General features: G+C 36.5%; 1 protein-coding gene across 4 annotated transcripts in view; it reads right to left on the bottom strand.

The window, feature by feature from the left end:
* Positions 1-13850, bottom strand: part of MTDH (metadherin) — a 56579-nt gene that overhangs the window by 23536 nt on the left and 19193 nt on the right. For all 4 annotated transcript variants that reach the window (XM_081258076.1, XM_081258077.1, XM_081258074.1 and 1 more), the window contains exons 3-6: positions 5820-5904; positions 4704-4880; positions 3239-3304; positions 1388-1624 (exon numbers count right to left, since the gene is read on the bottom strand). In XM_081258076.1, coding sequence (XP_081114202.1) covers positions 1388-1624; positions 3239-3304; positions 4704-4880; positions 5820-5904 — 565 coding nt within the window. The remainder of the gene's footprint in view (positions 1-1387; positions 1625-3238; positions 3305-4703; positions 4881-5819; positions 5905-13850) is intronic.

Below are 13850 nucleotides of genomic sequence, written 5' to 3'. Positions count from 1 at the left end.
TAAACACTAAAAACTCTGTAATTTCTATTGCTCCCCCAAACTAAAATAAAACAAGCAAAACATATCTGCAACAAGCACAACAGAAAAGATATGTTTAATGCACAAAGAATTACAACTTAAAGCACAAAAAACAGAGGCCATTACACAAATGGGCAAAAAACACGAATAGACAATTTACAAAAGAAACAGAAATGATCAAGAAAGTTGTGAAAAACACTCAACCTCATTAGTGATTTTAAAAAGTTAACCAAAACAATTTACGTATTTTTTCCTTATCAAATTAGAAGAGATTAAAAAAATAAGAATACTCAACCTTGGTAAGCATATGATAAATGGCACTCATACTGATGCTGACAGGATAAATTAGAATTCTCCTAGAAAATACTTTGACAACATGTCGTAGAGCACTGTAAACATTCATATTTCCTTTAATCCAATAATATCACTTCCAAGAATCTATCCTAAAGAAATAACCCCCAAACAAATATATTCAATGCAACGTCATTTACATTTCTTTAAAAAAAGAAGTTACTTCTCCGATAATACGGGAATAGTGAAATAGTTTATGCTATGCTTACACAATGTTATCACATGGTCATTAAATAAAATACTTACAGAAAGTAAATGTTTGCGGCACAATATTAAGTGAGGGAGGAGGAACACAAAAATGCATGTATGATTTGGATTGTGTAAGAAAACCAAAATGAAACCCACAGAATTGTACACAGGAAAAAAAAAAAAAGGACCATAAGGAAATGTAAAAAACAGTGGTTGTCACTGCGTAATGTGATAACAGTGGGTTTTTCCTTCTCTTTTTGCAGTTTTCCATATTAAATATGGATTTCTTTTCTGTAACACATGCACACACAAACACACCTGAAATTAAGTTGCTTTTAACTCGATGGCTCTCAACAGAAATAAGCTTCTCACTACTAGTCTTTATCTTTAGAATCCAGGGGAAAAATTAGTTACAAACAGGCATTTTGTAGACTGTAAAACAGTATATAAATTGATGCTATAAACTGTACCTCCATTTATTATTTTTATTTAAACTCAATAGTAGAACTGTTGAAATTAATCAAAAAGTCTGCTCACACATTACTCTTATTACATCACTAAAAATACACAATTATATCAGTTAGCTAAACTGATAATCAAATGTGATAAAAGTGAAAGAATTAAATAAAGAGTAAATAATAAATGCTATTATTCACTTATTTAGTTCCCATTTTGCTCCATGTGAAGGATGTGAGATGAGTTAATCTATATTCTTTCCATATAGCATGACTAGTTTTTCTACTAATGGATCTGTTTTTCATTCTTGGAAAATTTTAAACGTACCAGAGAGGCATTTTAAACAAACTTAAAATTTTCTAACAGTTCTTACCAATGCCAGAAAATATTGATCGGTCACTCCAACTCCTTCCCCAGTCTTTTCCATTTGCATTAGCATCTCCACCGTCTTGACCCCAAGCAGATGGTTCAGTTTTCCTCTTGCCTGCAGAAGGAGGTGAAACAGAGTTCCACTTCTCCTCACCTGCACTGATCTGTGAGGAGAGTTTTACAGACTTTTCATTCCAGCCTCCTCCATTTACAGTGAGGTTTTCATTCAATCCTGAAGAAACTTAAAGAAAAGAAAATAAAGATTAAAAATGGATACACGACTCCTTGTTAAAACTGGGATATTTTCAAGTTTCTATAATTGTTTGATTTATATTTATATTTTTATTTATCCTCTAAATAGCTCGAGCTTTAAAGATAAAATGAAGAATTTAAAAAGTGACATGACCACCATAGATGACTGTTAATTTAAAAACTATGAGTAGGTTTGAACTTAATATATATACTAATAATATTTTCAAAAGCAGACTGACTTGCTCAAAAGAAGTACAATAGAGCAAAGAAGAAAACGCATATTCTGGTATACTCAGAATACTCACCCACTAAGAACATAAAGACTTCTCCTTAGTTACATGCTCTTTCCTTAAATATTTATATATATATAAATATATATATATATATACACACATACATATATATATATACATACATATATATCGTATAAGGCAGTGATTCTAAAACCTGGCTGCACATTAAAATCAAATGAAAAATTTCTTGGGCTTCCCTGGTGGTGCAGTGGTTGAGAGTCCGCCTGCCGGTGTAGGGGACACGGGTTCGTGCCCCGGTCCGGGAAGATCCCATATGCCGCGGAGCGGCTGGGCCGGTGGGGAAAGAAAAAAAAAAAAAAAAAAAAAAAAAGCCTTGAAACAAACGAAAAATTTCTTAAAAGTAGACACTGGAGCCTCAGCCCAAACCAATCAAAATCAGAATCTCTAGGGATAGAGTCCAGGCATCAGTATGTTTGTGTGTATACATTTATATGCAGGTATATGTACACATCTGTATTACCTGTGTGTATATATATATATATATATATATATATATACACACACACACACACACACAAATACACATAGGTGTGTGTATGTAAGTACATGTTTCTTTTTATATACGTGTGTGGTTTTCTAAGCTTCCTAGATGGCTGTAATGTGTAGCCAGGATTGAGAACCATGAGAATGAAGGCTGACAGTGTTAAGAACAAGCCTGAAACGAGAAGGTGCTTCTTCATTTGTGAATTTACTTTTTACTACACTTTAGTTTTTAGGTAAGGTATATCATTCTCTACTTAATTCAATCTTTATCATAAACTAGTAAATAAAATATATTTTCTATTTGTGAAGTACTGCATAACTCTATACTATAGTCCATTTATTATGAAATATTTGATACTGTTCAGGAAGCAGTTTAGAAGATTATAGGTATTAAGGCTTCTTATTTAATTTCAGGGGTAAAGTCTTTAATCCCATATATGCCTATATCAAACCCAAGTCCGGAAAAAAAAAAAATCTTTTTCTCTATTAGCTTAAACAATGCAAGCAAGAATCAAAATTGCATATGAACTATTAACTATTAATTGCATATAACTATCAAAGAATGTTTTTACATATAGGGGAGAGGGAAAAACAACTAGAATATACCAAAGACTGTCAGAAGTGGGAGTGATTTTTCTGTTTGTTTATTTTCCAAAATCTCTGAACTGTGATTATGTTACTTTAGTAATTAAAATCATTTCTAAGCCTTTTTTTTCTTTCTGTGTCATTCATGTGAGGAAAGAGACATACATATAAGTTTCTATCTCGATGGGCCTTCAATTTAAGTTACATGTAATTTCTCTCACCCTGAAGTGTAGAATCTCCTTTTCCAGACTTAAAGTTGCTAACTTGAACATTTAGATGAGAATCACCTGGTTGAGATAGAAATAAAATTTATTTAATACTAAATAGGCCACTATGCATATTAAGTTAGGAGTAACATACAAATTAATTTTTACTAATTATTTATCATAAATTGCTCCTTTAAGTACTAAAGTCTTACACTAGAAAAGAGTCACTCTTTACTCACAACATATTTCACATGTTCTTAAGGAACTGAGTTCTCTAGTTATCATATTCTTAGTCAACTAAAATGTCAAAAAAGGACCTGGAAAATTGCCCAAGTATATATAGAGTCTCCTGTTTTATAATGGTTATCAAGATTCTTTAAAGTAGGAATTGGAGAACTGGGCTCTGTAATTGGATTCAACTTTGCCACCTCTCAGCAATACCAGCTAGGTGCCTTTTCAACAATCCTGGAAGCAAACACATCAACTTAGAAGAATTTTGCCAATATTTGGAGTAGGACTTAGGAAATATGGCAAGAGGTAAGACTGTATGTTATAACAAAGATACTATTTCTCTGACACTGAAAAGCATAATGATCACAGCGTATCAAAAACCCAGCATGACATAGGATTGTGCTAGCAAGGAAGGCATGCACAAGACAGTGAAAAAGAGTCACCAACAGAAACACTACAGCATGGCTAATATGTGACAGTGAAAATGGATAAGCAGAAGTCACTGCTGTACCACAGCAATACATTCCACCAAATCATCAAGCAAAAAAGTAAAAGACACCAAGGCTAAGACAGAGGTTTGGAGACAAGTGGGAGGTGCTGGCAATTAATGAAAAGGTGAAGGACGAAAAGTCAATGCCTGAAGCAAGATGAACAGCATCACTCTGTAGACTGATGTCTCCAGGGTAAAAATGATGGCAATGTAAGAACTAGCAAGAAGCCATCAGTATTGGATAGTTTGAACATTTGAAATACTTGGGAAGAACATTAGCTCAATAATGTTTGCAGTTCCAGTCTAGCTTTATCAAACACCTATAGCATTCTCAAAAAGTTGGGGTGATAAGAAATCCAGATAGAACCTGCATTATCCAGAACATGCTTGTTTCATCTTGGAATGAAAAGAATGGTGACAAGTCATTTCATTTAATGAATGTCCACTCTAAGAAATGGAGGTGTCAGGGAGTTGGGGCAAAGCAATACACGTGAGAAAAAAGCAGCAATCGTTTTCTCATGTGACAAGGCAGAAAGGCAAGTTTAATTTACCGGGCCATTCATTAGGCAGTATGTAACAAGTAACACTGCCGGTATCAGGTAAACCACTATGTGGTCCACAGCGCTCTCACGAAGAAGGGCATATCAGCACAATGATGTAAGCAGTTCACAGTAGCCAGATTTGGACGTAATGCTATTTTGTACATCTGATTAAAAGGAGTTGGATTTGACGTATCACTCTTACGTTGCACTCATATACCTTTCTTCCTCTTGGAACCAACAGGACAGGATGCGGTTGCACCTTGCTCGGTGGTAACTGTGGCGGTATTTTCTATCCCAGGGGTGGCTGCATCCAGTGAACCAGAATCACACTGCACCTTATCACGCTTACGCTGCTGTCGTTTCTCTCTGTGACTGACTTTCGTTTCCCAGGCTCCTGACACAGCCCCAGGAAGAAAGACGTTATTCAGTAAGGGGAAGGCAAAAAAGCGGTAGCTCTGGGGGGAACACATGGTGGGGCATCTGAAGTCTCTGGATAAATTTAGATATTAAACTAAAAACCAAGAGTGCTGATTACACTAATTTATCCTGTGAATTTATTTGAATCTCGCTGTTTTAGGCAGCTAACTGCCATTATGTATTCTGGTAATTTTGATCAGATCTGTCATCTATGGTTTAGAAAAAATTGATGTTAAGTTATCTTGCGTATTTTTTTTTTTTTTTTTTGCTGTACGTGGGCCTCTCACTGTTGTGGCCCCTCCCATCGCGGAGCACAGGCTCCGGATGCGCAGGCTCAGCGGCCATGGCTCACGGGCCCAGCCGCTCCGTGGCATGTGGGATCTTCCCGGACCAGGGTATGAACCCGTGTCTCCTGCATCGGCAGGCGGACTCTCAACCACTGCGCCACCAGGGAAGCCCTATCTTGCGTATTTTTTATCTTGCTGGATAGTACTAGTAGGGGAGTGTTATATATACTTACTAATAAATGGGTTTATTAGGTGAGGACAATAAATGGCTTCCTTTATTTCGTACCCAGCCTTCTAGGGATGGTATATTTAAGAACAATGGGAAAAAACCAAACCACGTTTCTAGGAAACAAAGACATAAATGAACGGCTTTTAAACTGCTCAAGATATTAAGCTAGACCTTAAATTTCAAGGCAGTTCCCTTCAAGGAAAGCATTATTAGATACTTAAATAATGTAGGGGGAAAAAGTGTCTCCTAACAATGTCACAGATGTGTACATTAAAATCTATAGTTATTAAAAAGAAGAGCTAGATAAAAGATTAAGCGAAACAAATGCAGCTTTTATATAATGCACCTTGGTAAAAAAGGATTAAAAATTTTTCTACAGTCCTTTCGCTTGCTCAAGTACCTTCATCAACTTCCTTTCCATCATGGCGTGAACTGTTTTGCACTGCTTTAGCATCTGACTTTGATTTCTTCTTATTTTTCTTTGACTGAAAGTAAAATAGAATGTTACTTAATATTTCATTATGTTTTTGAAAAGGTAGGAGTCAGTAAAATACATAATGAAATGTATGATGCTGACAACCAAAAAAATTTAATGTTTGATGAAAAAACTTAACATATTAAATGGCAATAATAGTATGAGGTTACCATTTATTCAGTGGTTACTATATAAGTACGTTACATTCAATTCTTTATTCCTTAAAAAAAGCTCACTAGAAAGGTATTATTCCCATTTTAGAGATTAGGAAACAAAGACTTAGAGATGTTAAATATTAAATAGGCTGTCTGGGTTGCATTAAGTTAATAAATTAGGAAATAGGTCTATCTGGCTCCAAAGTCTGTGCCCTTAGACATCATGCTATCCTAACTTACATCATAAATAAGGTACTACAACATGATGTTTTCAGAGCAATAAAACGAAAACCTATTGCTAGTGGTCAGAAGGAAAATGATGTACTGATTATTGGTTTTTGGATTTCGTAAAGCAGATTGTTGGCATACTCTTTGTATAACAAATTAATGAGTCAACTGTACAAAATAGATAATATTTTGTCAGTTTCCAAGCAGTGTGATAATACCTAAGATTTGTATAGGGTAGATGTATAGTAATTCATTAAAGAAAAAACACCTACACATATACAAGATATGGACATTTTTGGAATGGCTTTCCAATTCCCTTCTGCTAATATTTTCTCCTCTCAAAAGGTTACTAAAAACTTCATAAAGCCATGATTTCTATATTTAGATAAGTGTTTCCAGAAGAGAACTAATATTTAAAAATATAGATTTTATTTATACTTTGTATTCACTCATTTAACTATTTACCGAGATTGGCTATGTATGTATTATTGTGACTATTTACCGAGATTGGCTATGTATGTATTATTGTGCACTATCTTAAAGTTAAGTTTACAACTAAAAAGAAATAGGGTAAGCAGTAACTGACAGTTCGAGTAAGCAATAAATGATAGTTAATTGCTTCTTATCAAGAAACTACTTGCAAATGTTCTCAAGTGGCATGGGAATACATAAAAACTATTAAAATGTTTTCTTACGTTCCCCATAGTTGATTTGCATCTGTTTCTTTGCATGTTCTCATTATCATTAACACGTATCATGTTTAAGGTACTGGTTTATTACCTCTACCAAACCAGGCTCATATCCACTTAAAAAAATTGAGATATCTTTTTCAGTGTAGTTCAGCGGTTTTCAGTATCTTCGAAGTTGCACAACTATCACTTGTATCTAATTCCAGAACATTTTCATCATCCCTAAAAAGAAACCTGGAACCCATTAGCAGTCACTCCCTACTACCTTTTCCCCACTGGCACCCACCACTAATCTACTTTCTGTCTCTCATATCCACTCTTAAGTAAAGATGTAACACACTGAGCATCTATCAGTTACAATCTAGAGCAAGGGTCAGCAACCTTTTTCTTTCTTTTTTTTGGCCGCGTGGCTTGTGGGAATCTTAGCTCCCCAACCAGGGACTGAACCCATATCCTCGGCAGTGAAAGCGCAGAGTCCTAACCACTGAACCGCCAGGGAATTCCCAGCAAACTTTTTCTATAAAGGATAAAACTGTAAATATTTTAGGTTTTGCAGGCCGTATGGTTTTATATGTAGCAACCAAATAATTCTGCTGCTGTAGCATGAAAGTAGTCATATACCATATATAATTAAATGGGTGTGACTGTGTTCCAGTAAAACTGCATTTCTAAAAATAGGAATCTGGCTGAATTTGGGGGTCAGAGTTTGCCAACCCCTGGTCTAGAGTAGTACTGTCCAACAGAAATATAATGCAAGCCACGTATGTGATTAAAATTTTTCTAGCAGATATTAAAAAGTTAAAATATGTAACATTAATTTTTATATTTCACCCAACGCATCCAAAATACTCTCATTTCAAAACGTAATCAATATTAAAAACTATTAATAAGACAGTACGAAAAAGAATGCTAAATAGCCACATGCGGCAAACAGCTACTATATTGGACAGCGCACAGCTACAGAAACTAAGTAAAGTAAGTACCCCCGCCTTACAGATAAGGAAACCTGAGGCCATAAAGAGATTATATAACTTGCCTAAGATATAGTGTTAAGTGTTGAAACCAAGACTAATATCCAGTTCTGACTCCAGAGCCTTGTCTCACAAATACTTTCCTTTCTGACTCTCTACATATAATGCCAAATATACATTCAATCATGTATTAGCTATGTGATTTAGGGTTGAATCACTCTGAACCCTTTTCCCCAACTGTCATATGGGACAAAAACTCCTACTAACTTCACATAAGGTTCTTTTTTTTTTTTAATTTTTTATTTTTATTAGTCTCTGCTTTACAACAAAGTGAATCAGTCCTACATATACATCTGTTCCCCCATCCCTTCCCTCCTGCGTCTCCCTCCCTCCCCACATAAGGTTCTTTTAAGGACTAAATAAGATGTTAAAGTAGACTGCTGACTACAAAGCCGCATATGCATAAATCAGCTTTTTTTTTTTTAAAAAGAGGGAAGCTATGGAAAAAGGACAGGAATTACATTCACACTGAAATATACTATGATTTGTCATTAAAATAAACTCTGCAGAAAAGTAAGGGAAATTATCTTGATTTAGGCTTCCATCTTGTTTGATTTTATACTATGACCTTTAAAAGTAACCTCACTTTAAAAGTAACCTCTCACTCGGATGAGACTTAATAACATAATATACTATAAAAAAGCTTTAAAGTGGGCTTCCCTGGTGGCGCAGTGGTTGAGAGTCCGCCTGCCGATGCAGGGGACACGGGTTCGTGCCCCGGTCCGGGAAGATCCCACATGCCACTGAGCAGCTAGGCCCGTGAGCCATGGCCGCTGAGCCTGCGCGTCCGGAGCCTGTGCTCCGCAACGGGAGAGGCCACAACAGTGAGAGTCCCGCGTACCGCAAAAAAAAAAAAAAAAAAAAAGCTTTAAAGTAAATATGTATACACACTACTAATTGACCCAGCCACCCTACTGAGGTGAATGTCTTACTTCTGATCAGCTCCATTACAGCTAACAGTTGAAGGAAAACTGAGAACGTAAGTTCTGCCTTCCTGTTATCCATAGTTCTTCCCCCTGTTATTGTCAGGCTTCACCATGGAGCTGGGTGGATTATTAAACTAGCCTCTCTTGAATGGTCTTCATACAATCAAGATTTATTAAATACCTACTATGTGTCAGACACTGTTTTAGGAGCTCAGTATATAGAACTAAATAAAACTGTCTACTTATGGAAGGTGTACTATACTAATCTAATAGGAGAAACAGACATGTAAATGAGACATGAGGAGAAATTCTTATCTTCAAGGGCTTCCCTCCCATTGCTCATCTCCCAACATATCTATACCAGTCCAATTAATTTACATTCCCATTAAAAAATCCCTACCATTTTCTACCATCTATAAAGTCTAATAACTTCCTCATATGATACAGGTCTTCCACAAATTAATCTCAACCGTATATTCTTTTATTCACATAATCATTTGGTTCCAACACGACTGTCATCTCTAAATATTCTTGGCTTTGCCCAAATGTTACTGACCATGAATTTTCTCTCAAAATAAAGTACGGTAGCCTGGGTGCTTAGGGTGACTTTCCTTGTACCCTTTACCATGTACCCCCTCCCTCTACTGATGTCCAATGCCTAAAATGATGTGCATTATTTTTTCTTAACCCAGCTCAAGTTCCACCCCATTTGCTTTATCTCTGTCATTTTCCTCTCCCCAATTAATTAATTAATACCTTTTAACATCCTAAATAAGGATGCCAATGACTATATATAAAACATGAGTAAAGCTTAATATTTTGGTAAAAAAATAGTATAAATAGAAAGCCTAATATCTTCTTCCTTCATCCCAGTGGATCTTCTTATGTATTCCAATTTGGAGACTACAGTCTTTAAAGCACATGCTAAAGTAGTTCTAAGACTATGAATAATCTGCTCTCAAATTCACAGAACTTAAATATAAAAAAAATATGAACTGGTTATCAAAGAAAACACACAAAAATAACTTCCATAATTAAGCTCATCTTTTAATCTTAACATAAATGAACACTGCCTAATATTAGACAATACCCAAATAAGTGCTATCATTTATTAGAGTGGCAAAAGGTATACCTTGACAGCAAAAGCAGATCTATTAAAATGGCTAACTGCTCTCTTAACAGATAAAAGAACTACAAAGTATAAAGAAAGGCAGAACAGTGCCCAATTAATGCTGAAAAGATTAATTTAGGGAGTATAATCTAATATTTGCATTGCAACAAAACTATCAGAAGAGGAATACTGTACAAATTTTTAGTTAAATGATACTTTATTTTGCAATTAGCCATTTACACACAAGGTAAGTTGCCAGGTTCTGAATGTAATCCTTATTCAATTTATTAGTTCTCTAATTTGGAAATACTAGAAAAATTTGGGGGAACCGACCTCTCTAATACTTACAGCTCTGTAATCATCTAAAGTCTCTGCTGGTAATGTCAGGCGTGATAAAGTAAACAGAGCATGAAAAAGAGGAATGCTGAGTATCTTCTAAAGGTTAGAAATGGATACTAGAGCGCTCTGGTCTGCTGACTAGTGGCTGGTGTATGAAGGTTTTTCATTAACTCATGGCAAAAACTTTTTTCCGAGATTTTTGTTCTTCTTCCATTGTGTCAAAATTCCTTTCTTTTTTTTGCAATGGTGACAGTGGTTTTAAAAATGTACTTGTATAATATCGCTTATATGTGGAATCTAGAAAAATGGTACAGATGAACTTATTGGTAAAGCAGAAAGAGTCACAGATGTAGAGAACAAACTTACAGTTACCAAGGTGGGGGGTGGGGGTGGGACAAACTGGGAGACTGGGATCCACATATACACACTACTATTGTATAAAATAGATAACTAATGAGAACCTACTGTTTAGCACAGGGAACCCTACTCAGTGATCTGTGGTGACCTAAATGGGAAGGAAATCTAAAAAAGAATGGATGAGTACACGTATACATACACATACACGTATACATATACATATACATATACATGTACGTAGAACTGATTCACTTTGTTGTACAGCAGAAACACAACATTGTAAAGCAACCATACTCCAATAAAAATTAATTCTAAAAACATCAGCAAAAAAAATTAACAAATTAAAAAAATGTACTTGATGGGATTTCCCTGGCAGTCCAGTGGTTAAGACTCCGTGCTTCCAAAGCAGGGGGTGCGGGTTCGATGCCTGGTCAGGGAACTAAGATCCCACATGCCAGGAGGCGCAGCCAAGAAAATAAACAAAAATAAAAGTGTACTTGACAAAACTAAAAGTTGTTAGTGAAATTTATTTTGAAAAGTTTTAGCAATTGCCACTTGAAAAAGTCTGAGAACCTATGCTTTAGGATCAATTCCATCCACTTCCTGCCTAAATGAGGCACGTCCCTAATTTTATACTGCTCCACATTTTGGCACTGTTTATTTTTCTCACTTGTCTCAAACATACAGATGAGGTGGGCACAGTTAAATGGCAAAGGATGAAGGGCCCAAGACGCATACGAGTTCCATTTCTCTACTCTGTCTGAACTAGCAGTTCTTTTCTTTTTTTTTTATTTGCGGTACGCAGGCCTCTCACTGTTGTGGCCTCTCCCCGTTGCGGAGCACAGGCTCCAGACGCGCAGGCTCAGCGGCCACGGCTCACGGGCCCAGCCGCTCCGTGGCATGTGGGATCCTCCCGGACCGGGGCACGAACCCGCGTCCCCTGCATCGGCCGGCGGACTCCCAACCACTGCGCCACCAGGGAGGCCCTGAACTAGCAGTTCTTAATCTTAGTAACTTGGTGACACAATATCAGGATGAGATTAATTATGAAAAGTATCACAAACCTTTTTAAAAGTAGACAGGCTTGCAATGGATTTCCCCCATTTTGGGGAGGAGGTATGATTTAAACTAGACTCAGCATCTCTCCACTCGCTACTACTCTGGTACATTTTTTTTGAATGGAAGTAAGGAGTAGAGATGCAGGTGCAAGGAAGTGTCCACAATTAGCACTTTAACCTCTTTCTCCTCACCCTGGTTAGTAATTTTCTTTCACAGCATTTATCACCATCTGACTTTAGAGACTATACTTGCTTGTTTTTAGCTGTTTTCCCCACTAAACTTCATGAGAATAGTGACTCTTTTATCAACCATTTTATCTTGTGTCATCAACCATTATATTTCTTGTGTTTAGAATAGTATATCCTGCACATAGAAGGTATTCCATTAATATTTCGTTAATCAATGAAAGAGCCTAAAATTAGACCGCATTACATATAGCCCTGTCTTCCCAACTCTCACTGTCCCCCCAAATAAAATCTTTGAGCTATTACATTTGTATTCTTGATTCATCATCCGAGCCATTTAATTATTTAAATATGTTTGGTGTAACCTCATAAGTTATGGAACACTGCATAAACAGCATGGTTATCAACTCATAATCTTAAAAAATTTACAAGAAACCTTTCTTAAGAACTCCTTTTATCTAGCCCTGAACTCTTTCCCAGTTTGGTTCTCACATTTCCAATAGCCTAAACTAGTTCCACATGGAGATTCCACTTCCACTCTCACTGCAATCATAGCATTATAAAATACAAATTCACCATTTCACTTTTGATCCCCTCTTGCCACTTCCTGCCTGATACCACCATAGTATCGTGGAAAAACAATGGGTTAAGGCAGAAGTCCTAGTTCTGGTCTCAGTTCCACTATTCATTAGGTGTTTACACAGAAAAGTCTACGGGCAGAAATGAGGCTTCTCTGGTAAGATATTCCCACTTTTATTAAAAAAACCATTTGGTTTACCTTAAAGAAGTTTTTGGAAACTAATTCCTTAGGTGAAACCCAAAAAATCACAAAGCTATAGACTGCGGCACAAGGGAGCCTGGAAGGTCAAGAGTCCAAGACCTAGAGAATCAGATGATATTAAAGCACTCCAGATAATGAAACATTTTAATGAACCCAAAAGACTGTATCAGGAGTTTAAAACAGGGGTTCAGCAAATAAGGGACCAGATAGTAAATATTTTAGGCTTTGTAAACTATAAGGCCTCTCAACTTTGCCGTTGTATTGCAAAAGCAGCCACAGACAATAAACAAATGAATAAGTGTGTGTGTTCCAATAAAACTTTCAGCAATAGGCAGAGAACCTGATACGGCCAGCAGGTCATGGCTTCCCAATCCCTGGTTTAAAACTACAGTTTCTAAGATGTATTATGGAACATAAAACAAATGTATGTAAGCTCCCTGAGCATGCAGGTTTTTCTCTATTTTGCTAACTGCTAGAGTTTATGCCTGTATACAATCTATGCTGCCTCAGAATAATTTTGTCTTTGGTCTTCTAAACACTAATCACTCAAACTTCTTGGTCATAGGATACTCTTTTCTACTCTTAAAAGGTATTGAGGGGACTTCCCCGCTGCTCCAGCGGTTAAGAATCCGCCTTCCAATGCAGGGGATGCACGTTCGATCCCTGGTCGGGAACTAAGATCCCACATGCTGCGGAACAGCTAAGCCCACGCGCCACAACTGGAGAGCCCACGTGCCACAAACTACAGAGCCCATGTGCTCTGGAGCCCACATGCCATAACTAGAGAGCCTGCACGCCACAGCTAGAGAGTAACCTGTGCGCTGCAATGAAAGAGCTCACACGCCATAACGAAAGATCCTGAGTGCTGCAACTAAGACCTGACGCAGCCATAAATGAATGAATGAATGAATAAAAACTTTTAAAAAGTACTGAGGATATCAAAGAGCCTTTGTGTGGGTTCTATCTATTGATATCTACCATATTGTAAATTTAAACTAGGAAATTGTTTAGCTATGTATTAATTTATCTCAAAGTAATAAGCTAATTATATAATTATACCTATATAAAGAATTATATTTTCCAAAACAAACATTT

Source organism: Mesoplodon bidens (assembly GCF_964165515.1).
Source record: "Mesoplodon bidens genome assembly, chromosome: 16".
Lineage (NCBI taxonomy): Eukaryota > Metazoa > Chordata > Mammalia > Artiodactyla > Ziphiidae > Mesoplodon > Mesoplodon bidens.
This window is presented reverse-complemented; position numbering and strand designations above follow the sequence as displayed.